The 25,663-nt window shown below is 38.6% G+C and overlaps 1 protein-coding gene across 3 annotated transcripts in view; it reads left to right on the forward strand.

Moving 5' to 3' along the window:
• Nucleotides 1-5,867: 5,867 nt before the first annotated feature.
• The window catches only part of LOC101464804 (ankyrin-3), a 127,579-nt gene continuing 107,783 nt past the window's right edge, over nucleotides 5,868-25,663 (forward strand). For 2 of the 3 annotated variants that reach the window (XM_076887684.1, XM_076887685.1), the window contains exon 1: nucleotides 5,869-6,692. In XM_076887684.1, the coding sequence (XP_076743799.1) occupies nucleotides 6,576-6,692 (117 nt within the window). In that variant the 5' untranslated portion in view covers nucleotides 5,869-6,575. Of the gene's footprint in view, nucleotides 6,693-25,663 lie in introns of all 3 variants that reach the window. The other variant, XM_076887683.1, reaches the window with a different exon arrangement.

Raw genomic sequence — 25,663 nt, forward strand, 5'->3', positions numbered from 1 at the left:
GGAGTCACAGTGAGGTTGCATATCGAGTTAAAGATTTACTGCATCAAGTTTGATGTCCTTTCTTCAAACAGGATATTGTATCAGGACATAACTCAGGGCAAATGAGTGCTGTATTATAGAGACACTTAAATTTAATGAACAAGGTGGAGAGTTGTGCTCCAAATGGATTAAGGATACCACTCGGGATTATTTAGCGAGTCCCTGAAACTCCATGAGGTATATGTACACTAATGGAACATCAAATTATCTGATGCTTTTGTCTTGCTCTTGTAATCCTCACCCACCTGGTGCTCTGGTGGAGGCTGAAACAAACTCTGAATGACTTTAATCTATGTTCAGTGCCTAAACACTTTCCTCAGTTTCCTCTGGTTTGTGAGCAGGTGAAAAAGAGCATGTTTTCTGTTCTGACGTCCTTGCCTATGTTAAGCTCTATGAAGGAATGTTGCATTAAAAAACACCAAAACAGGAAAAACAAGCGAATCAGCTCGATAAAACCGGACATATTCATGCGGATGATAATTTGAGTGCTGTGAAGAGTCATTATCGACAGGTCCTTGCTCTTTATTTTATTTAAAACTAACTGATAATTAAACTAAATTTGACTTTTCAAGTCATTTTCACATTTTACATATACAGGGACTGAATTAGGTTGTTCGTGAATGCCACTCAAACTTCTAAATATTGTATTTTGAACAAGCCCGCAGGAAGATATTTTTATCTGTGCTATGCTGCCCCCAAGTGATCAGAAGTGCAACTGATAGTATACAAAACCTTTATATTGCCAAATCTTTCAAAAGCCCAGCTCTCATGTTTGGATTACAGTCATATATGTGCACATTCCCTCGTGGTGACAGGAAACAGTCTCTGTGAATTTAATGTCTGCAAATTTGCTTCCACCGCGTAACTAAAGCTGTGCAGGGACCTGGCTGTATGAAATTGATTTGCCAATAGAGGGAGCCAAACACCACAGTTATTATCTGTGGGCGTCATTGTTAACGACACTAAACAGCTTGCAATCCATTCATTTTGCTTTCTCGTTCATTTTGTGCACCAGGATGGATGTGTCCTGTTTTTTATGAAAGCAGATATGAAATTATTGCAGGTAAACTTTTTCTTTTGTGCACAAACGTACATGAATACAAAGGCACTCTGACTGCTGTTTTGTTGGCTTTTACTGCCGATCCCTGAACAATTAGACCCAAACATATAAAATACTGTCTAGAATGTTTGTGCAGATGAAACATGAGTGTTTGTTTTCTCCTTGATAGTTTGATGAGCTCTTCCTTTCTTTGCAAATGCTTCTTTGCAAATGATCAACCCAGGGAACAAAGTAGCATGTGCCCATGTAAGTTGTAGAATTTTAAGGATTCTTATTCTGTTTTTTTTGTTTGTTTGTTTTTTGTTTTTTTCCATTTTTCTGATGCATTATTAGATGATGAAATAGGTTATAATTCATACATATTCATATGGATAATAGTTGTTGTTTGTGGACAATTTTATCTTGGGGAATTCTCTGGTTTTCCCTCAGGTCCATACTGTGATCATCTGCTATATTGGTTTCTACCCTGTAATGCACACTCCTCCAAGACTTCATTAACTGCAGTTTCATGTGTATGTGTGCTGAGTAGTTTGCTGCAGGCAATGGTTAGATCAGCAGCAAAGGGACAGAAAGATTGATAAAAGAAAAACATCAGAGATAGACTGAAAGGAAAGGAGGAGATGATGAAAGAGTAAAAAGGGGGGAAAATGCAGTTGGCTGGCATGTTTGCTGCTGACCCACATTTGGAATCATGACATTTTTCCTGAGTGTGCTATTTCCTCTGTGAGTAGGCTGAAAGAAAGTCTGAAAGAAGGGTAATTTCACTGCAAAGACACTGCCAGAGACTGCAAGCAACTTACAAACACCCTTGTCTTTTTTAAAGAATAGTTTTAAACATCTGATCCGTGTACAGAGAAATCACCTGCTGTTAATCCCAGTTTCACAACAGACAAAGGGACTGTAAGGTCCAGTAATTCTAATTCATAAGCTCCTTTTACAGATGGAGATAATGAAGGATTAGTCCAATAAATCCTGATGTCACTGACTGACTGATGACTTATTATGGTGCAGTAACTAGAGTTTAGGATGTGATTAGCTTGAGTGGAATTTTTGAATGTGGAACATTTTCCTTCTGATTTTAAGGTTGTTTAAATATGTATCATGATAGTTGAGGGGACTGAAAAAGACGCTCAGTACAGTAAATGAATGGATTGACTGGGAGTCAGCATTGTTGATGCATTCCCAAATTGCATATGCGTTCAGTCCTATGCTATAACCTTTGACCTGTTGTATTGGAACAGCTTTAGTAAGCAGCCCTGCACGAGACAATTGCCAAACTGGCTGAGTCCAATTCCCTCTAGTTATTGCACAATTGTAATTTAATGTTTCACAGCTAGTATTTGTACAGTATAACCTTTTGTGACATTCATTATCTATCTATCATTATCTTTTAAAATATTGCCATTTAGTAGCAGTGCAAATAATAAAATACTCACTTGTAACATGTCTGTGAAATATTCAAATTCAGATTAAAGTGCAACTAGATTTACAGGAAACCGCTGATCAGTATTCACACAGTGTTATCGTCCCAGGCTAAGGAAAAGAAAAGTTGCCAGAATTTTGGTTGACTGGCCAGGTCATGTTCTGTGTGTGTGTGGATACATTGACGGGGGTTGGACAAATATAAGGATAAAAAATAGTGCATTGTTTATTTGCAGTTTATACATCAGAAACTGTACAAAGAATTGCATTTTTCAGCCATAGTTTTGAGAGATCTACAGACAGTGATAATAGCAAACACTGAAAGTATGGCAAAGTCTGGCTGTTGCTGATTGTGTCTTTGCTTGGCATTGAAGAGCTATTTTAGCTGCTTTTACTGGGAAAACTGTTTCCTTCATCAGTCAGTTGTTATTACTGGAAGATTAGCAAGCTTTCTTTACAGTAGCTATGCACATAGGCACCATTTGCAACTGAGTGATGGTGTCATGTTTGTCCATTCACTCACTGGCTTGTAGCCAGAGGCAATATCTGGGGCACAAGCTGTAGTGCAGCTTAGCTGTTGTGTCTGCATAGATATACCACACTAAACACCCAATTATGATATTAACACCTTTCCCATGGTGTTATCTTCAGTCACACTGCATACAGTTAATAAAATTATGTCTTGCTCATTATGTCTTGCCAATCAAAATCATAAAAAACATTATTGGGCCTAATTATAGCTTAGAAATATAGAAAGAAAAGGATATAAAACAGAAGATAGATGTTATATGAAAAAAGATGCTGGTTGTTCATATGAAACATTCTCTCCTCTCCCCTTTGTTATTGTCTGTTTGTAGGTAGGACCACCCTTTGAAAAGCAGCAAAAAATACAGCGTTCTCATATCCCAGGCAACCAATAGCCAGGCTCCTTTGCTCTCACATGTTCTTACCATAGACCATCCCCCCGCCCATGTTGTTAATATTCAAAGGCTGCAGTATCCAGAAATGAGCTCATAGCAGGACTCATCACACACATCCTGGAAACCCCAAATAAGAAATGAAAAGATTTAGAAATGCATTTATGACATGGTCTTTCTGACTTTACACACTGACTGTGAGGTATATACGGAAATATGAATGATCGTCATTTAAGGAGATGTGGTGGCTTGTTGCTCATTACTCTTATCACCTCAGGAAACAAACTGGATCTCTGCTTCTCATTAATTTTATGCTGCTTGGTAATGCTTCCTTGAAAGTAGTTGCCTCTAAGGTCTTGTTATTCCATATCTGATTATTTTAATTTAAAATGAATATGTATCTCAATAGTATCCCAGTAATTGATCTGTTGGTCCGAACATGTCTGCATATACGTTTTTCATTTAGTTCTACATTTGATGTCAAAATGTTTGCGATTTACCAGGCTGTCATTTTTAACATAATGGAATTACACAGTATGTTACAGTAAGTTTCTTTCATTAATTCAATATTCAATATTTTCTCAGTGTTCTGAGTATGATGCTGAAATGTTTTGTGTGAAATCTCAATGCATGCACCATTGCCGGTAATACAATGCCAGCAATATAATACAAGTTACCTTTGCGTAAGCAATGCTAACTAATCTGAATTTCCTCGCAGCATGTGACACATTTTAAAGACATCCCACATATTTTATTAATGAGCAGCCTCCATAAAAAGATCAACATATAAGCCATCCTGTTTTAGTGTATACCAGGATACCAACATTTCCTAGTTACCACTGAACAAAAAGTACAGCGGAAGCCAGTGGAAAACACGGCCAACAGGGGGCGACGTCGAAAAAAGTCAGACAGTGTAGAAATAAACGACTGACATCAGCTAAACTAAATGTTCCAAAACATAGTATGCTGTAAAGTCGAGACACACATCCCCACGAGAACTAAATGATCTAAAGGCAATCTGTGATGTGCATTATCCAATATTTATTGTTATGAATGTCTATATATCAGGAATATGGCGTTCTGCTTTAATAGGCACAAAATACTTCAAAAAGAAGAAAAATTTATTAAGCAAGGCTAAATGTGAGTGTGAATGCATGCTGTGTTTGAATCACTCTGTTCCAGGATTTGTTTGTGTAGGGTTTCGATATCTTCATATCATCATGACAACAAAAATCCAGTTTCTCAGCTAGCACAGGTCCTCACCCAGATAGGACAAAATCAATTCACCAATTTGAGATTGAAGAGAGCTGGATATTCTGATCTAAAATCCATGGTACCAGAGCCAGCCCAAGCTTTGATGGGGTCTTAAGCACAATTTCATTTGGGGTCCCTGCCCACGTTTAATCCCATCACTATCCACTGACCTCAGCACTGCCAATATTATCTGTATATTGCCATGGACGCTCATTTGTGCATTATATATCGAGCACAGCCATTATCATGGCTTATGAGTGTAATGTAATTATTCCTAGAAAAATACCTTTATCCTGTGTTTTCTTTTCTTTTCAAACCAGAGCGATAAATCCTTTTTGAGACATATTTATCAAAATATTCCACTGTCTTGTGTATGATTACTGTATTACTATATAAATATACATTTATCAAATGTCTGGTGTGACATTTCAGGTGCTCTTGGGGGCTCCCGCCAGCTGCTTAGTCGGCTTATGCCTCAGGCTGGCTCTACATGACACAATAAGATTTAGCTCAACTTTCAAAATAAAAGCTTCACTTCACTACTTCAGTTGCAGGTTAGCACTGTATTCTCGCATTAAAAAGCAATGGCAACATAAGTCACAAAATATACTTAGCTGTTATTATAACCTACCAAAGAATACTAAGTGTGTGGGTTTATATGTACAGTGCACCTTTATGCTGAATGGTTTGTCAAAAGCTAAGTTAAACATTATTATTGTAGCTTTGTATTAGATTGATCTCTGCGTAATACTTTATGATTCAGACAGTTAAACTCTGATTAAACAAAACGTGGTAATGTATTCAACTGCCCTTGTTTTCATATGTAAAGGAAATAAAATGAGGATCAAGATGGCAAAGATGCTGAAGTTTCGTAACCAGAGCGTCATGGCTGCAGACCTCTGCACGGTGTGATATGCTGGACTCCCATTGTGTGTTTGTACTGTATGTACCCTGCATGGAGTCTCATCTTCCTTTCTCTCTTTATCGCTCAGCCATAGCCAGCTGGTACTAAGCAGAGGTATTCATCCATCCCTACTCCCTCCTTTTTTGTGCTGTCCCAGCTGCTCTCTCTACCTCTCTCTCTCTCTGCCCCCTCCTTTTGCACCCCTCCCTCCTCTTCCTCCCCCTCCTTCTCCTTCTCCTATCTAAACCTCCTTTCCTCTGTCATTTCCCTGCTGTTCATGTGTCCCGGCGAGGCGTTGCGGACCGTGTGTGTGTGCACATAGAGGATGGCTCAGTGCTCAGGTGCAGGCAGCAGACTTTGGGAACCAGTCAAGCAGGCAACAGGACCAGACTTTACACCCAGACAGAGCTTTTTGCTGGGCTGAGGGCTGGAGATTGAGCCCCCTTTTTGGACCTCCATCCCTGAAGCTCTCTTAATCTACCTGTAACTAAGCTTTCATTTATACACTATTCATTAACAAGAGGACCATTTCAACTGTGTGTGGATCCTAAATGTTTAAAGGAAATTCTTCTTCTTTTTGTATTTGTTATAATTTGGCACTCATTTACACTGTGAGCTCTGAGTGGAAGCAGCTGTCTTGTCAGCCGTGGATTTTGCAGAGGTGAAAGAGAGGAGTATGTCCTGTCTGTGCCATGCCCCAAACTGGACCTCAGTGGATAGCTGCTGAGGGAAATAAGGCACAAAAGAGAGAGCCAAATCTTTAAAACGAGGACAGGAAAGTCCTCAGACAATCTCCCTCTCACACACCTGTGAGGGCTCACTCTCTGACAAAAGAACAGCCGAGAAGAGGAGGAACAAAAAGATAATTAGGAGCCAAGAAGATAAGGCTAAAGGGGAGACTTTGGGTCCAGACTCCCTTCCTTCATTCATCCCTCCTTTTTCAGTTCCCACCTGTGTGGATTAATTGGGCTGGAGAACCATGGCGCATGCCGCTTCGCAGCTGAAGAAAAAGGCGGACGAGAACCTCGCTGCAGAGGAAGAGAAGGAGAAGGAGAGGAAGAAGTCAAGGAAACGGTCTCGCGAACCAAAGAAAAAGGTAGAGAAAGACAAGGAGGGAAGGATGAGTTTAGAGGGATAAAATTGGTCTTAGTAAGAGGGAAAGTAAAGGAGGAATGAGAGCTGACACACAGGAGGAAAGAGAAATGTTTGAGATGTGGTGGTCTAGTGAAGGCTAGGTGCTTCTCTTTTGTCACGATGCAGCCTCCCATCACACACATGCACACACATAATCATGCATGCACGTACGAGACACTCAGCGGGATAAGAGGGGTGGTCCCAGAGGGAATACTGTGGGGGGTGAGTGGGGGAAAAAAGACAAAGATGGATGTGCAGGGAGCATGGGCAGAGAAGAAAGGAGAAGATGACAGGAATCAGCTACAGAGAACAGACTGGGATTTCAGGCAGCTGTGTCAGCTGCTGTTATGTTTTAAGTGACTTAAATTCACTGGTTTGGTGGCTTTGTTGTAAAGAAAACAATATTTTGAAAATACATAAAAAAGGTACCACTTATAGGGACACACATACTTTAAATCTTCCTCTCTTTAAGGAACTTTTTCAGAAGAAAACATAATGTCCCGTTTTATGCCATCACACCACACATTCAACCTCCTGTTCGACTGTGACGTGAGAGGTGTGGGACTTTGGGGGAGAAACGTGTACCCCAGCCAAAAGCGTCAGCAGTCACACCCTGCGGTTAGGTGTGGGCTGTCTGTCTGTGTGCGCCTGTACATAAGTCATTGTGCAAGGACGAAGTTAAGACGAAATCACTGACACACAAAAGCACCTAGAAGATGATCAATAGGTCTGACTTGAAATCAATAAATATTCCTCACTGCATTGACAGCTTCACTTTGTAAACTATCAGTCTTTTAGCTGAAGTTGGACATCAGCATCAGGTCCAGTGTTTGAATCCCCTTGACAACTTGCGCGTATGTGCTTATTTGTCCAAATGCATCTTTGTTTGTGCTTAAAATGCTTCCCGTTTGCTCTTGCGTGCACATGCTGACATTTGGGCTTTTGTGTTTGTACACATTGACCAGCCCGAGGCTATAATTAGTTCAGGGTTAGCCACCTGTCACAGAGAGTCAGTACCCCTGACCTCATTAACATCAAGGTCAAAATGGACATCACTTCCTTGGCCTACAGGAAGTCAGCTAGATGTGAGTTAGCTGTGCTCTCGTGGTGATTTTATTAATTTATTCATTGGCAATTAAGCTTTTATGAGAAGACATGGTGTAGGAATTAAAAAATAATAACTTAAATATAAGAAGTCCATTCCTACATCTGCCACTAAATCATTTTCATAACAGATGTTTGCCCATATGTGCTTAAAATTCTTTACATAATTCCAAAGAGTAGTCTCAGAGGAAAATCTTGCCTTAAAACAACCTAAGACATCGGATGCAGACTCTGCTGTTTTAGGGAATCTTTCAACTCGAAAAAATTGCGTAGACCAGACTAACTTTCATATGGCTATAGGAACCCTTCACTTCTCTTGTCCACTTTGAGCAAAATTGATCGGTTCATTGGAACAATTTTCTGTGCAGTGTCTTATGTTGGGTTTTGTGAGTTGAAAAAATAGGACGTAAAATCTGTCTTTCTTTCAGTTTAAGTGGAGAAAATCCTTGAAATTAAGCAACAGATCAGATTGTGAATGCCACCTTAAATCAACTGTATTCTTTTTCGTTTTTATATCCACTCATCCTAATGGAAATGATAGGATGAGTGAATGCTGCAACTAATGGCTATTTTAATTATTTATATATTTTGCAGCTGGAGAAAATGGATTCACAAACTCCAGGAACAAACAATATAAATCAAATGTGTGTTTTATACAGTAACTTAACTAAAAAATTAAATGTCAGTACGCTTTGCAAAAATGTCAAAAGTTGTCAAGTAATCAGTTAAGCAAATAATACTTTCAACTCAAAAGTGAAACATTCAAACAGTCTGAAATGACACTAGTGCCGTTTGGTCAGTTTTAATTATAGTTGGGCATGGGTGTCTCTCTGAAGTGTTGTACAATTTTCTTTCTTTCTTTCTGTGCAGTGTGTTGGCATCTGATAAGCCTTCAAACCCATTGATCTATTTCTCCAGCTGTTTTTCCTGGGTTATATATTTCTTGTGAAATTGTTCTTTTCTTGGAAACCTGACTAAACCTGTGAAACACTGATATTTTTTTTTATCAACCCAGACCATGGTCTTTTTCTTAACCCAAGTAGTTTGGTACCTAAACACATTTCTTCTCACCACTTCTTATCTCCCCCAAGAGGACTTTACTTTTTGTGTCCATGAACACTTATGAATAGATAGGTTTTTCTATGTATACAGAAAGAGAAAAGTAGTGTCCCTGAAGAAATATCAACAACATGAATGCCACAAGAATGTTGTATAGATGTATTTTTTCAAAGAAGTTTAAAACCATGGGAATGTATTTATTTTATTTGCCAGGTTGGAGTCATTCTTTTGAGAAGCAGTAATGATCATTGGCTACGTAGAAGGGCAAATGCAGCAGTTAATGATGTGCCATAAAAACACTGCATGATAATGGGGATTCATCAGGAAGCTGAAAGAGCTGAATTTGAGTCGGTTTGGTCACAGGTTTATGGTTTTACTATAAGGCAACAAGTAATGTTGATGTAGTATAATGTGTGTATTCTGACGTCAGCAGTTTCCCGGTGTTTGTGGCATAACCTTGTCATGGGGATATCAGCTATCACTGGCTCACTCAAGGTAAATCTATAACCCCGTCTGCCCAGGGCTAATTCTTGGCACCAGGGAGCAAAAAATATCTTCTCCCTCCTCGGCTCACATCGCCACAGTTATCTTTAACTCTCCTCACTTTACTTGATCTCTCTCTCTTTTCTCGTCATCTCTCTCATACTGTATGCCTGAAATGGCTCTTCAATGTTGATTAAATAACACACTTCCATTTTCGATCATAAAAGAACAGCTAATTATAAAGAGTATCAGTATCATTGTTGGCTGTATGTTAAATGGGTCACTGGAGTCACAGCATAATCTACCACTAAGGATATTTAGCTGCTTCCCATTTGCAGTATAATAGATGGATGTAATAATGGTGATGTCTTGATGTTTTAGATGTAGATGTGACACGTAAGGGTTGAGCTGGAGCTTGTGAGAAAATTCATGGGCTTAGTCAGAAGGAACAGAATGAACAGGGAAGTAATTTTTTAGGTCAGGGTCAAGGCTTCCTTAGACTTCTGTAGAGCAAAAAATCTTTTTGCAACACCCTTTAGCCTACTTACTTTAATCCTGCACAAAATGCAGTTGGCTTTTGTGTTGGCTTCACTTTTCAATCATGGAAACCACGTCCATCTTTTATATCATCTGTTTTGCCACCAAACACTTGAATTATTTTCATGGCTCTACATAAACTTTCCAGCACTTAAACCAATTTGCTTATTGCCCTTTGCTTTCCACCCTTGACTGATCACACTGGTTGCCTAGGTAACCCTGTAGCATACAGTATTTACCAGCCATTTAATAGCAATTAATTGTATCCTTCACTTCATTGATCATTTAAGTTGCTCACATTGAAGTTAACAAAAGTTTAACCTGAGACCTGGTCACTTTACACCACCAGTGCTCTTAAGTGGCTGAATGTCATTGACTTTCATTAGTCTCTTCTTACCATGTTGCTACTAGTCACTTCCTGTGGACAAGCCTTAAGGGTTGCTCTTCAAAATATATATATATATATATATATATTATATATATAATATATATATATATATATATATATATATATATATATATATATATATATATATATATATATATATATATATATATATGTGTGTATGTGTGTATGTGTATATATATATATATATATATATATATATATATATATATATATATATGTATATGTAAAAATACTTTAAAACTCTTGAGTAATTTTCATTTTATACAGCTGGTAATTTAGAAAAGTACTTTACTGGGCAAGTACTGCCTGTCTTGCTTGATCGGCTGGAACACCACTGATCCCAACCTACAATACGTTTGTTTTGTTTGTTTGTTTTTTCAGTATGAAAATTAAAAATATAAGTGTTTGTTAGTAATGTTAGAATTAAACTTTCTGATAGTACTTTTTTTAACCTCATTATGCAGTGAATCATATTTTAAAAATATGATTCACTTCTTGACCAAGATATTACACGAGAAGATTAATACCACTATTAAATTATTTAGTTTAGTTATGACACAAATAGAGATGTCAGTTTGGCATTTTAAATCAAGCTATGTGCTTTGTAAGCTCACTCATGACTTATTTGTATTGCTTGCAGTTTTCCTTTTGCCACATTTTTTTAAATAGTAGTCAAGATTGCACGAAATCTTTTTAACTCTTACTTTGTTTTTTAAGTTGCTTCAGTAATGCATACAGAGCTTATAGATCTTCACTGTCCAACACTGTTGATGGTATGGATGTTACCAGAAACTGGAAAATAGAAGTCATGCATTAAGAGTTCCACTGAGATCAGTGCACTGAAGAGCCACCATTAATGCTATTAGATGCAAGCTCCAGACAAACATGAAGCCACTCAGTGCTTTCAAGCCGGATTACATGAACAAGTTGCATCTCTTGTAGCAATAAAGTCAGCATGCTTTTCAGATTGGTCAGCTGGCTGGTAAACTGACTGGCTGAGTGGCACACTATGGTTAGCCTGATTGATTTATACATTAAGAGGCTGTTGGATCGTGTGTGACTGATTAATGCTCTGCTGTGTATTTGCTTTGTCAATAGTCTGACTGACTGACTGACTGACTGACTTAGCACAGCTAAAACTACACGTCACTGTCTTTAGCTCATGGTGGTGGAGTTTTCCTATGTTGGAAGCATAATGGACTAATAATACAATTTTTTTTTTTTTTTGTTGAGAAAGTAATTTTTGTGATGCCTTCCAGAGTAGCAAAAGACTAAAACCACTGTGTGGAATAAGATGGGCTTCAAGCCAGATTGAAAACACTACACTTAGTGAGAATTGTTGGCATTACTTATTCATCTCCTGGTTATTTCCTTTATTATTTTGGACACTGTGCTTTTAGTGATTGTGTTACTCCAGTTTGTGGCGGCTTTACTTGACCCCTGCCTTGTCCTCAGACTTGAAAGTCAAACAGAGAGTCGGCAGGATACATTTAAATTCTTACCATGTATTACGTGTTTTAAGTCTCGCATGAGTTTGAAGTGTATTTAATTATGACTCATAATCAAATTTAGGGAGTAAACATGATTAAAAGGGCAGGGGGAAAGTGTGATGTCTAAATAATCTATAGATCTATAGATAATACTAGATAAACAGATCAAATAAGAACGATTCAGTTTAAAAAATGGACGGTATAGACTTTTCAGTTAGCAACTTTATCAAGTCAATGGTTTAAATTGTTTAGTCATTTGGTTTTACTACTGGAAGTGTCTGGAGAAATATCCAATTTTGCGTCAGCATCAGTGTTAATTATTTAGTATTTTAGCATGCTAGTTTCATATGAAGATGCCAAACATAGTAAGCTTTATACCTACAAAATATCAGCATTTTTAAGTTGTCATAACATGATGTTCAACACCTTCTTACTCCTCGATCATTGTACACTTAGTGAGGAATTCCTTCTTTTCATAATTTAATCAAGAGAAACTCCATAGCTTCACTTTCCAGCATGCTGGACGCCAGGATAGATTTTATTGTCAACCAACTGCAAGGGCCTGGGAAGGATCACGGTTATCGGTCAAGTGTTTCGTGCCCACAAATTAGAATTTCGTGCGCACGTTATACCTATTTCGTGCCCTCGAAATAGTATTTTGTGGGCACAAATAAGTATTTCGTGGGCACGTTATACCCATTTCGTGCCCATGAAGTAGTATTTTGTGGCCACAATTTATTTATTTTTTGGACCATGTCATCAGAGGGGCTCCGTAGAAAACAGAAGTCACAAGACCTAAAACTGTTTGATTGGGTTTAGAAAAACACCATATTTTGAGTAAAAATAGAACAGAAATGAAGTTCTCCTATCTGCAACACCTTTCTCTACTTCTTTAATACGGCCTTTGTGTACCATGTGTATCTTGTGACTGAGGATACCGTAGCACTTTTCTCATGGCACAGTTTTTGTATATTGAGGGATTTTTATGGAGCTCTTTGGATCCTTCAACACTTTTAGAAATAGCTAAGGAAGCAGCATCACACTGGCATTGTGATCTCTTTGGGTCCTGACCCAGCATCAGTATGTGATGAGTAGTGTGTCTGGCATGCTGATACAGAGGGAGTATGGACCAAACTGCTAGCATGGCTATACACTGATATGAAACAAATGTAAAAGCAAATAAAGATATACTGGACTATCTGAGAGGATGAACCTGTATTAAACTGAATATATGGATTGAAGAGAATGAAATCCAACAAAGGTCTCATACAGGGAGCACTGAGCTCTCTATTATTTCAAAGTGAGACAAGAATTAGCAAGGGGGATGGGGGGGGTGAGGCTGGAAAGACGCTGCCTCTTCTGAGGTTTATTTTTGGGAAGGACTCGATTCTGGCGTCTTTTTTTTTTTTTATCTGCTGCCGCTTCTCTCCTCAACTCTGCTCTCCCCCTACCCATCCGGCTTTATCTTTCTCTCTCTCCCTCTTTTTTTAACCACTCTCCATCAATGCCCTGCCTCCCTCCCTGCATGTCTGTCAGCTGGCAGAAGGCTGTATTGTTCTGCCACACTTCTGCTTCTGGGACTGGGGGTTGGAAGCAGGACACACAAACACACACACAGACACACACACACACACATACAGAGATCCCCTGTGACCATGCATTGTACCACATTAATCCCCCGACACTTATTTAAGCCAAGATTCATGTCAGAAGCCTGCTCTTCTTTCCTGCTCTTCCACCAGCGTGTTTATATCTCTTTGTCCTCCACTCCATTATACCCGCTGCCCATTAAAATATTCAGTCCTTGCATTTCTCTTTGTTGTCTGTCTTTTCTGAGCACACATGCTTGTATTTTTTATTGTTTGCATGTTGGAAGGTTTGCATGAAAGAGGACAGAATTTTTTGCTTACATTAGTTCAAAGTAAACTTTGTATTTTGGGCTGTTTTTATGACTATTAAGGATACCGGGATTAGCAGTGGGGGAAGGGGACATGCATTTTCACACTTTCACCATGCGAAACCAATTTAATCTTCTCCCCAATTGATCAATCAATCAATGTGATGGCCAATCTGCCACATTGTCCCTAAGGCATATGGTGATGCGCCAGTGAAACAGAAACACAAGATGAAACAAATATTATAAATGTATCATATTTAGAGCTGCAATATTTAGCTGATTTTATTGGTGAGTGGTCTAAAAACTATCTGCAAACATTTGTTACTGATTAATGGTTTAGATATATATTTTGAGTGGATACCCCCAAAAATGTCTGTTTTCATCGCTGAATGTTTTTCCTATATCTATTTAATATTGTTAACAGAATACCTTCAGACAAAAACTAAACACAATATTGACATTAGTGGCAAAAGGGGCATGCATTGCAACTATGGGATGTCAGTGAATTAAGTTCAAATAAATGTAAATTCAAATATTAAATAATATTTTAATATTACAGAAGTCCAAAAATATTTTAATATCAGCAAAGCTAAAGCAAAATGTCAAATTCAGATTCACATACGAAATGCACTAATGAATACGTAAAGAATAGCAAATATTAGATGATATTAAAGTTGCTCAGTATAACAGTTTAAGTTTTAGTAGAGAGTAAAAAAAACTGTGTTTGTGTATGAGGAGAGTGGTGACAATTCAGGGTTAAACAAACTGCTAATAATGCACCAGTTTTCTAGGCGATTTCACAATTTTTTTAATCACGGTGACCTACCAGTGTTGATTTTCTTTCTAAGAACTATAACTGATACCATATGCAAAGAAAAAATCAACTTTTCTTTTTCTATTATTATATTTAATAAAGGAGTAAAGTACAGTTGTTAGCTTCTTCAAGCTGGGCATGTTCAGCTGGATGACGGTGATTTAAGTGTCTTATTTAGGTTTGTTGTTACGTATGAGTTTTTGGGGGGTGGTTCCCTTATTGTTTTGTGTCTTCCTCATTTACAGTGAGAGTGTGAGTATCTATTTCCCCGCATCGCTGTGTGCGTGTTGTGGATGCATGAAACAGACTGGTTTATAATCGGTAATGTCTGAGACTGATCGGTTGGTCACTGGTTTGGGCTGAGCAGCCTGACAATTCATCGTTTGTCGTTCCAGTCCCTGGCCTATCAAGTAGTGCATCTCTAGTGTTAACACAAGAGAACAGATGCTCCTTTTCTATACAGATGTGCTGCAGTGTAAAGAATTAATGCATGTGATATGAAAGAGTTCCTGTATCTGTCCAATCAGTTTGTTACCAACTTTTCTTTGCTGTCTCTCAAGTAAGTGGTGCAGAGGGTAGTGAGAACTATCCATAATGCATAACAGTTTGTTCAGTGAACAGTTTGCAGCCTTCCTAATTAATTTATTCAGTTTGTTGGTGTCACCAGCTCCAATGCAGCCCTCCCCTCCAGAAGACCACAACATAGCACGCTGCGCTCCCCACAACAGGAGATCTGTACTTCCTTAAGAAACACAGCCTGCCAATCTACTTCTTATACGTACCCACTGTGTTCATCTCCCAGTTGAGCCTGTTGTTGAAGGTGCACACCCAAGTACTTGTTCTCGTCCACCACATCAACACGCTATCCTAGGATAGGCAGCCCTGATATGAGCTAAAATTACTTTGACATGGGCAAGTAATTAAATCTCATCTTTGAGGCAAGTTACTGTCAGCTACAAAGCAATGCACTTCAAGTAAAAGTGATATTTTTATACACTGTGTCACCAGCTTTTCATGTTTGTTGTTGGGGAAGGGCAGGTAGGTTGCTGAAAACAGCAGCCTGCTCTGGCTATAACAAAGCTGATACATACCGTATGATGAATACATAGTATTGCTGCAGTCCATTTAGCCAAAATAATGATGATTAGTGCAGCTTTGGCGGTTGCTAATTTTACAAAATAATTCCTACTGTGAGGCGCTGATTGGGCTGCAGCGAGCTATCACTCTATTATCTTTCTTGACAGCCAGAGAAGGAAAACTAACAGTGACTCACTAAAAGATCTATTAAATGGTTTCATCTCAGAGCTGTCAACATGAAACCCACTCCACTCATTTCTCTTCATGCTGTCTGATTGTTGCAGGGGTTTTTATCACCACTTAGAGAAACTCAGTTATCAAGCTAAAACAAAAAGAACCCAAACTTTTTTTTTATGTCATCAGAAGAATGCAAAGTCATTTGTATGATAACATCAAGATTTAAAAAGCCACATGTGAGCATTTACAAGCTGCAGCAGCAGATGCCAGCAATATAGAATCTGATGGGACGGAGCAGAGATAACAGAAAAGGAGTAACTTAACTGAGGAGAGAGCATTATGAATAATAGAAGGACTCCTCTACAGAGCTGAGCAGAAATACAGCTGGAGTAGAGATGTGAAAGGAAAGTAATAAGATAAAGGAACGTTAAAGGAGAAGAAAGTATGTGCGAACTGTAGAGATTGCAAACACCTGTGTATAGGAAGGAAAGTTGTATGAAAGGTTACATGTCACCATATTATGCCATTCTTGTGGCACCAGGATATTATGTTCACTTTAACATGGCTGTGAAGGGGGTTGCTGTGCCAGAGGATTGGTGCAGAGCCTCTCAAGCATTGTGATTGGTGGACCAGGAAGGCAAGAAAGGGTTGTTGGGGATGCGGGGGAGAGGTGATGCATAACACAAAAAGGCAAGAGGAAGAGAAAAATATATATGATGAAACAAATTGAAAAGATGGGGGAATTAGAAAAAGCTTACTGAGTGAGATTGAGTTAGATCAAGGAGAGCTACTGATGAAGTAGCAGGGAAAAGTAGGGAAGTGGAGAGTAGGCAGAGTGAGGGCGAAAGAATGACAGGGAAGATGAGGATGTTGTTAGTTAGGTCTTTTATCCTCCCTTCCTCCGCTTCCCTGCAGCCCTGTTCTCTCTTCTCTCCTCTGCAGTGGAAGATCGACACCAAGAACTGGGACAGTCCATTCATTTAGCGCGCACACACACACACACACACACACACACACACACACACACACACACACACACACGCATACACGCATACATGCACGAACACGCAGTTGCGTTTCAACAGATTTAGCTCATCTTGTCTTCTCATTTAACCGAACCCTTCATTATTGTTGCTTTTCCATTTCTACACACAGATTAGTGCTTAGCACAGAGACAGCATAATGCAGTAAATTGAATTAATTTGACTAAAACATATTTATATCCATGTAACTTTTACAGGCAGGGTTGCTGTGCAATCGGAATCTTTGTAGAGGTGTTTTGCAATTCCTGTTGTTCATATTAAGAATGTTGGAGAAACTTTTTTCTCTATGTACAACAGAAGCTGCTTTTCTTTCTCCACTTTTTGTCTCTATAGTTTTGAGATATTTTGATCTTTGAATGCTAAGCTTCTGGGGCAGGTATTGGTTAACAGGTCTATTATAGAGAACGGTGACTACATTGTATAGTCCGTAAAACCAAAAGAATGAGCTGAAAAATCATTAAAAATGCACACAGAGCTGAGGAGGAAGGGAAAGTCTGGTGGAAAGGAGAAGCAAGTGATTTATTTGAAGGTTTGGATTGAGATATCTATGTTATCTATAGTGGTTTGGGGTTGTCAGTGGGGTTTTCCACTCATTCTGCTTGTCAACATGTGCTGGACACAATGTGGCTTGACCCTTGACTGTTTGGTCAGGGACTCAAGTGTGTTAAGAGCAGTTAATGTACTGCAGTCCCAAGCTGCTAGATCTGCACACAAGTGCAGAAGAGTTTATAGATAGTTAAGTTCACTTTATTCTAAATATTCCCAACGGTTCACATTTAAGCTCTAATCATATTACTGTATATAAAAGATGGACATAGTCAGATTTACATCAGCCATGGGTTTGTTAAGTCCTTTCAACTTTTATTTCATGACTGTCTCTGTTTGTTTGTTTTTATTTGGGGGTTTTTTGGTGCTACAAACTGCTAACTAGCTTGGTTATCAATACATGCATATCCTTCATTGCAGAGACACAGTTTGTACTTAGAAGCTACTTGATCAAATGCAAATAATAGAATATCAACAACACTAAAAACTTGACCAAGAGATTCAAAATCTATCTGTCAATCAAAGCTGCCACGCGCAGAGTAATATTGTTAGTACTAGTTTATTTTCACTTGAAACGTGGGCATTTTAACATGGCAGTCTATGGGGATGTGAGGCCTCAAGTGGCCACTGTAGGTACTGCAGTTTTGGCACGTGTTGGCATGTGCCAAGCACCAACCTCAGAGACCAGTTTCAGCTTGGTTTCAGTGGTAAAAAAAAAAAGATACTGTTTATTATATTTACCACACTCTTCCCAGAAAGGTGTCATCCCCGTGCAGCCCTGCAATTCCTGGACAGAATAAATGCTGAAGAGCTGGTAATCAATATGTATTTTTTTTTTTTAGAAATACAGTTATGTTGTAAAAGAATTACAGAGGGTGTTATATGGTGGAAATCAGTGGCAAAGATATCAAAAAGTAGATTTGTTATTAGGGAGTTTCTAGATTATCTGAAATGGGTACGAAATCACAGGATACTTTCATGTTTCAAGGCTGTGTGTGCTCTCTGTGGGTGAGGTGTCGATGCGTGGCATGGGTCCAGCAGAGAGTCACGACACAGACAGGATGTGGGTCTGTGCGCGTTTGTGGTTGAGAGGGAAAAAAAACTACGCCTGTCTCCTGCCCTCCGCTGTATTCTCCGGGCAAGGCGGACATTTTGAAGGTGAGCGGCAGGAGACCTGTGTGGATCAGACTGGACAGAAACAGTGAGACTGACAGAGGCTTGTACACTTACAGACAGTTCACTGAACGCATTGTTTACCTTCGTGTGTGTGTGGCAGAACAAAGGGGAGGCTTGTCTTGTCTCAGTTAGACAGTATCTGGTAGCGAGAAGTGTGGAGAGGCCGCTGGCACTGGAAACACATGGAACACATTTAAACTTTGATTTAATTCATGCAAAATATTGACCTTGCAATTAACATGACCTGGTATCATTCAGATATCTTGACACAGCAGATGAAATTTATCTTCTGTTTTTAGATAAATGGATTTACAGCTTCTGTCAACCAAGTGCAAAATATTTTCTTTTCTTCCATTTAAGAGTATTCAGCATGTCTTGTGTACATGTGTTTTGTCTTTTGTTAATATAATAATTCGACATGCCTAAACCTGCAAAAAACCTGGAATTGTCTAACATTATTTTAGCACAGAAGGAATCACAGCTAAAAGATCAGCTTGATACCAGAATGTCGGTAAAAAGGATACCAGTCATAGGCCGTGACCTGTTCTGACCAGCCTCCTTCTTCACATGGTTACATGGCCTTTTAAAATTTGCCCAAAATGCACTTTCCCCTTGCAAATGATCAGAAAATACTTATTTTCATTCCTCTACATAATAGACACGAGACAATTAAGCTTTAAAAAGTGCCAAAATTTAAATCACCTCTATATACTGTACTTCAAGGTTTTCTAGCTTGGAAAAAATTCATAGTATGAAGGTAACTTTGCATTAAATAGACCGAAATTATAGTCTAAAAAAACTCTTCTAATTCTGAGTCGGTCATTCTTTGCATCGAATGACCCACCTTTGAATGCGTTGACTGCAAAAACAGAAAAATATTGCACAGTTGTACAGTAGATGCAGTAGATACAGTAGAATATATATAGATGCAGTTGGATTGATGCAAACAATATCAGCAGTAAGTTCACATTCACAACAACATCAAATATTAAAACGAGCTGAGTGAAGTTTGTACAGATGAAACTGTTGAACTGATCAAACTGCAGGCAGCTGAGCAAAACTGATGTGCTAGAAATCCAGATGATCAACCAAAAGCCAGACCTTTAATGGTTCAGGAAATCAAAGTGTAACCAGTTTGGCCTTCATTGGTGAAATACTTCACTTTTAGTCTTTAAGTGCTGTGAGGCGCTGTTGTTGTGCCATATAAATAAAATTGGATTGAATTTTACTCGGGGAAACTTTTGACCGATGAATTATTTGATGGAGCGTTAACTGGTATAACAGCATCTCATCAGCATGAAGTCATACATCAGAAAATCCCGTGGGTGTTTCATAACAGCAGTGAGCTTTTCATAATCCTTTTTCACTAGGCTAATTTTTCATAGTGTTATTGTCTGCTTTTTGTCAGTGAGCGTTCAGTGAGACAATAGCAGAAGACAAGATGTTTAGTCCCCGGAGGCTGAGGTGAGAAGTCTCTGCTTCTTATTATTTTCATGAAATTTTGAATGCAGCTTTACTGCCTAATCTGCAGCAACTGCAGTGGCAGAGGAGGTGATGTGAGGTTGACGCCCACATCCATCGACTGAGGAGTGAATTATTTTCCTGTGATTCATCTTCAGGGCCATATGAAGATGCAGAAAAATGCAGCAGTATTACACAATATGCACATAGACAGAAGGTGAATAGTGGCAATCTGTCTTGCTCTGTGGTATGACACTCCTCCTCGTCAAACTGTAGATCCGAACATCTGGACACCCAACACAAAATATCCCAGACTGACTTTTAGCACTCATCATTTCCAATGGGATCATTGGTGTAGAGAAACTTTTTATTCAGTTAATTTGATAGAGAGAAAAAAACAATTGTGATCATACTCAGGCAAGTCAGGCGGGAATAACTTATGCGCTAAAAATTATTTTCAGACACACCTGTTCTTATTGCAGCTGTTCACACCGACCGTTCACGCTAACCAGTTTATACGAGGTGAATTGTCCTTGGAGTATGAAAGAATATCTTAAAATTTAAGGAACCTCTCGTTCATGTTTATTTGATCAATCTTTCCAAAAAAGATTCTTGAGATTTTCTTTTCGGATTTTGTAGCAAATTAACACAAAGTGAAGTTGTAACCAAAGTGAAATGATTATAGATTGCTGGAGGCAGCTACAGTTGTAGCCACAGCTGCCCTGGGGCAGACTGACAGAAGCGAGGCTGCCCTATCGCACCATCGGCCCCTCTGGCCATCACCTGTAGGCAGCAGGTGAAGTGTCTTGCCCAAGGACACAACGAGCGAGACGGTCCGAGCCAGGGCTCGAACCGGCAACCTTCCGGTTACAAGACGAACTGCCAACTCTCCGATATATATATCGCCAATATTTCAGTTTATTACGATAGCTGCAGCATGTCATGAGCTTGTTGTACCCATAAGTTCTGGTTTTACTTCAGCCATCTGTGGCTGACAAAGGACGCTTAATTAAAAAAGTGTAGGACATTAAAATGGGAACCACAGCTCGCTGTCTATGAATGATGATGGTCACTTGGCTCGAGACTCAGCAAAGAGAGGAAAAAGCAATGCTGATGTTGAACATTCATCTTAAGTGCCCTATTGATTTACTGAGCAATTTCTTAATTAGCTTTGTGCTCTGTGAGCTGTAAAGCTAAGCTCACCGCTCACATAGTGCTAGTCTCTGTTTACTGAAGTCTTTTATTGTTGAGAATCAAGCTGATAAATAAAAAGCTTGTAATACAAATTTAATCTAAAATACCACAAAATTGATTTGTTTTTTAATGCTTATTCTTTATCAGTCAAACTTTAGATAATAATACCAGAAAAGTGTTACTTAAGTCCATATAAGAATTATCAAATTTTTTTGGACATCTCCCCAGAATCCAAATATTGTGATCATTATCATGCGGATAAATTAGTAAAATTAAAAGAGAAAAACAATAAATCTTAACAGTTAAGAACCTGAAAACCAGTGAAGTTGTATTTGATAAATGGTATAATTATTAGAGTGTAGCTCACAGATTTTCTGTTCAGTGATTCATTAACAAGGTTAAATTGTTTCAGGTCAATTAATGTTCAAATAAAATAGTGAGAAAAAATGCTTTATTTTGTATTTTCCAAATAGATTGCAGTTCGTCATCTGGGACGGACATCTACAGCAGCAGTACAGCTTAATTATTTCAATAAAACATCAAAAGCTGGAAGAAATAAATTCCATAAATTTTTGACAAATCAGGCTAATTTTATCAACCCATATTAGCTCATGACAGGTCATCTGTATAACTTTTCTTATTTCTTTAGTTAGAAAAAATTGCAATGCCAAAGACAGCCATGAGCTGTTATAGTTTTGTTATAGCTTGTTATAGGTTTTAAAAACCATATGTGAGGAATCCTGTGAAACACGTTGGTTTATTTTACGTTTGTTTTTTTTAATCGCTTTATCTGTGATCACCAATTCCTCTGGATGCATTGCCACGAAATTTTAAAATGACATTTAACGAACATAGATGATGAATCCATGGGTGGATCTAGAGAAATCTTCTTCTTAGGGTGGCATGGAAATCAAATGGGGTGTCAAAATCAAAGAAATTTTTTAATACATATGCAGATGTTACATCTGTTTAAAATATTTCAAATGTAATAAGTATACACGTTTCATATAAATATAGTCTATAACTTAATTTGTTTCTTTGCCCCAGATAATTAAACAATTCAGTTACATAAAACATGCAAATTTTGATTTCATGCTCTGTATAGCCTATATAATAAATAAGTATGTAGTCCACGAAGTATAAAATCCAGAATGCTTAATGCTTAAATTTCCACAAAATGCCACAGATTTTTCTATGATGGGGGGGAGGTAACAATATACAACATATTCAGTTCTAGAATTTATATTCAGTGTTAATTGTAGCTAGGCTCAAACTGTTAATGCTATCTTACTTTAATAGGCAACACTGTTATATGCAAAACTAGGGTGGCACTAGGGTGCGACATGCCTGGATGAATCCTGCTGACTGATTTTGGTTTTCCTCTGAATTATTATGATTTATTGTTACTTGTGTTGCCTGCAGGAGGATTATGACTTATCCAGTTATATATCTGCATCCATTGGACAGAGGGACTCAGAATCTGAAAATTTGTTGACTCTGGTTAGTGATATGTGATACTTTGAGTGTACCCCATAATATACAGGACAGTAAGATGGCAGACTTATATGTATGTAGTTAGTGAAGTCCGACGTCAGGCACAGCCTGCCATGGTAAACATGCTAAACATTGCTTTTTTAATATGCTGATGTTGGCTTTTAGAACTTATGTATCCGAGCACAGCCGCTGCCAAGATGGATCTAACCTCTTAGCCTTGTTAAACTCTAATATCAATATATCCCAAAAATCCAATATCAGTAAAGCTATTTGTATAATGAGGGAAAATTGATGTTGCAAACAGGATTTTGTGTGTGCATGTACAGACAGTGTGATTGTTGACTTGCACAACACACTTACTGCTCATCCCTGCTGATGCATTACGTGCTATGCATGCTGTTGGTCCCGGGCAGATGTTAATTTATTCATGACCAGTGCTCTGTCTCTGTCAGGGAAGATTAGCAGCGAGCAGTGGTACTGTACCTAATCCCATCCTCTCTTTTCTTCATTTTGGACCTTATTGTGTTTGCTTGCTGTCAAGTAAACCATATTGAAATTAACTCTGCTTTAAGGGTGTTTTGGGGAAGGCTAAGAAAACACGACTGACTTCTGTCTGAAGGTGTTTCTATCTCATTTCTTGTTTGTCCTTTCTTCTGAGCAGTCAGTCAGTCTGTCTGCTTCTCAGTGATCATACGCACCCATATAGACGTGCAGGGAGCCTTACATCAGCACAACCCTGTAATCCAGCAGCAGAGCGACGTCATCTTCTGCCATCCAGTGAGAGGAGCGGGGGACGGGTTTGCCAGCCAACTGTAAGGAGACCTAATGAGGCATAGGGCTTCCTGATGCATGGTACATGTGGTTTCAGCCGGCGTTTTAACTTCTTAAAAAGACACTAAAAATATAGCCAATTTGTCATTCAGTCATGGGAATGTGCTTCAGAAGAAGAACAGATGTGGAGTCTGTCACGATGAGCTGCCGTGAAATGTGAAAAGAAATGACAGAAAAGGGGAGTTCAAGAGTTGCTGTGTTTTTATCCTCGTCCATCTGTATCTCAAGTGCTGTGAGAATACAGAGACTGCAGTAGCCAAGCAGCCAATCAGATTGTGGCACTCAGAAGCCAGTCAGAGGCAAGACAACAGACATGCCCAGAAACACACAGGTGCTTTCATCTGCTTATTCTGCGCAGATTTTATAATATACACAATAATGGATGAGACTGTTTATCAAAGAAACACAGTTTTATGTTGCATTCTTATGCAATCAAGACTTTATTAAAAATGACTTTTGCATAAAGTAATAAAAACACATTACAACAAACTGAGATAGGACCTTCTGTTTACATGTTTTACACTCAGAACTGGATTTTTCTTTTACATTTTTTACAAAAACGTTTTTTCTCTCTTGCTGCAGTTGATGTAGTATTACTGAAAGGCCACTAGGGACTGATAGAGGACCTGAAAAATGAGCTTTGTATTTGTGAGACTGTGCACACTGTAATGGTTTAGTTAAAATACTTAACACTTACACTTAAAAGCAGTCTTTTTTGCAAGTGCATACAAATTTTAATGTTATTCTTATAGTTACAAGTTATAGATTTTAAATTCCAACAGGGTTGTAGACTTTTAATCATCAACAAGTTTGGCTTCTGGGTTCAGCTTCTTAATATTTGTTTTTTCTTGAATGGTTCTAAATTGGATATCACAAACTCTACAGCAAGTCTGAGTACACTGTTTGGAGACTGGTTGCCTCCTGCCAGACAACCTGCACAGTCACCTTGGGTTCACCTTGCATGCCTCGCCTCACCCAGAGGTTAATGGGAGGATTGCTCAACCTCGGGGTCTCCAGTTGTTTGCTACAACTGCTTGCAATCGGTCACTGAATGCAAAAAATCACCACAAAATCGCCACAATTTTATTTTCTAGCTGGGATCCTATTTTGTGTTCTAGTGTGACTGAAGCACATTCAGCAAAGATATATAGTGCAGAAGAAGATGCTCTACATTTTCACTAGTAGAGCGTCTCCTTCTCTATAATTTACAATATTCTGAAAACTGACTGGAGGGCACGTAGCAGAGTAGCATCACAGCTGTGTAGTGGTGTGTTTGGTTTAAGTTCTTACCTAATGTGTAAGACACATGGCTGAGCAGTAAAAAACAAGACAAAATATAGAATATTTAACATGAATAGGAATCCGACCAGACAGTCAGTGCAATTTCTTTCTTAGTCTGTGCTTGTGATCTCTATATATCGGTACCAAAACATTTTGAGGTTTAAAACCTGCCTCTGCTGATATAGCTGTCTGTTGCTTTACCAACCATCACTATGTGTGTGTGTAACATCTATACACCATTGTACACAGATTTTACTGGTGCCAGTCCCACTACATCCATGCCATGTGGGTTACTTTCATTGTCAGTTCTTATAGTTTTAGCATCAAAAGGCCCCAACTGGCCCACAACATTAAATGAACTTTAGGAACCTCAGTTGCCATGGCAACCCATCCTTCTCAAATTCTTTTTGCCTCCCTTCACAGAAGCCATAAAATACCAAATACGGATCATTAAACTCTGTGTGTGGGGGGGAGTGTGTCATGGTTAACTCTGATTCTGTGGAGCCTTCTGTGAAATCCTAGGTGCAACATACCTGCGGTGACAACAGAAATATATTCCTCTCTTTGTTTATTCCTAGAGTTCATACACATAAAATAGTGCTGCAAATTAAAAATATCTTCAGGGTTTGTCAGGTTCTGAGACATTTTAGCAAATCTTCAACACTGGAAACAGCTTCAGGCTAAAGAAAATGTGTTTAATAAGCATTTAAATAAGGGTATGACCTCAACTAACAAGGTTAGCATTTATAAGTTATACCAGTGAGTCAAAGCTGTGTTTTTCTAATTTTAGTTGTGTGTGTTGTTAAAGATGAGAGCTAATCCTTAATATTGTTATCTCAGACACGTAGTTTTCACTGAAA

The sequence above is a fragment of the Maylandia zebra genome, linkage group LG8, assembly GCF_041146795.1.
Source record: "Maylandia zebra isolate NMK-2024a linkage group LG8, Mzebra_GT3a, whole genome shotgun sequence".
Lineage (NCBI taxonomy): Eukaryota > Metazoa > Chordata > Actinopteri > Cichliformes > Cichlidae > Maylandia > Maylandia zebra.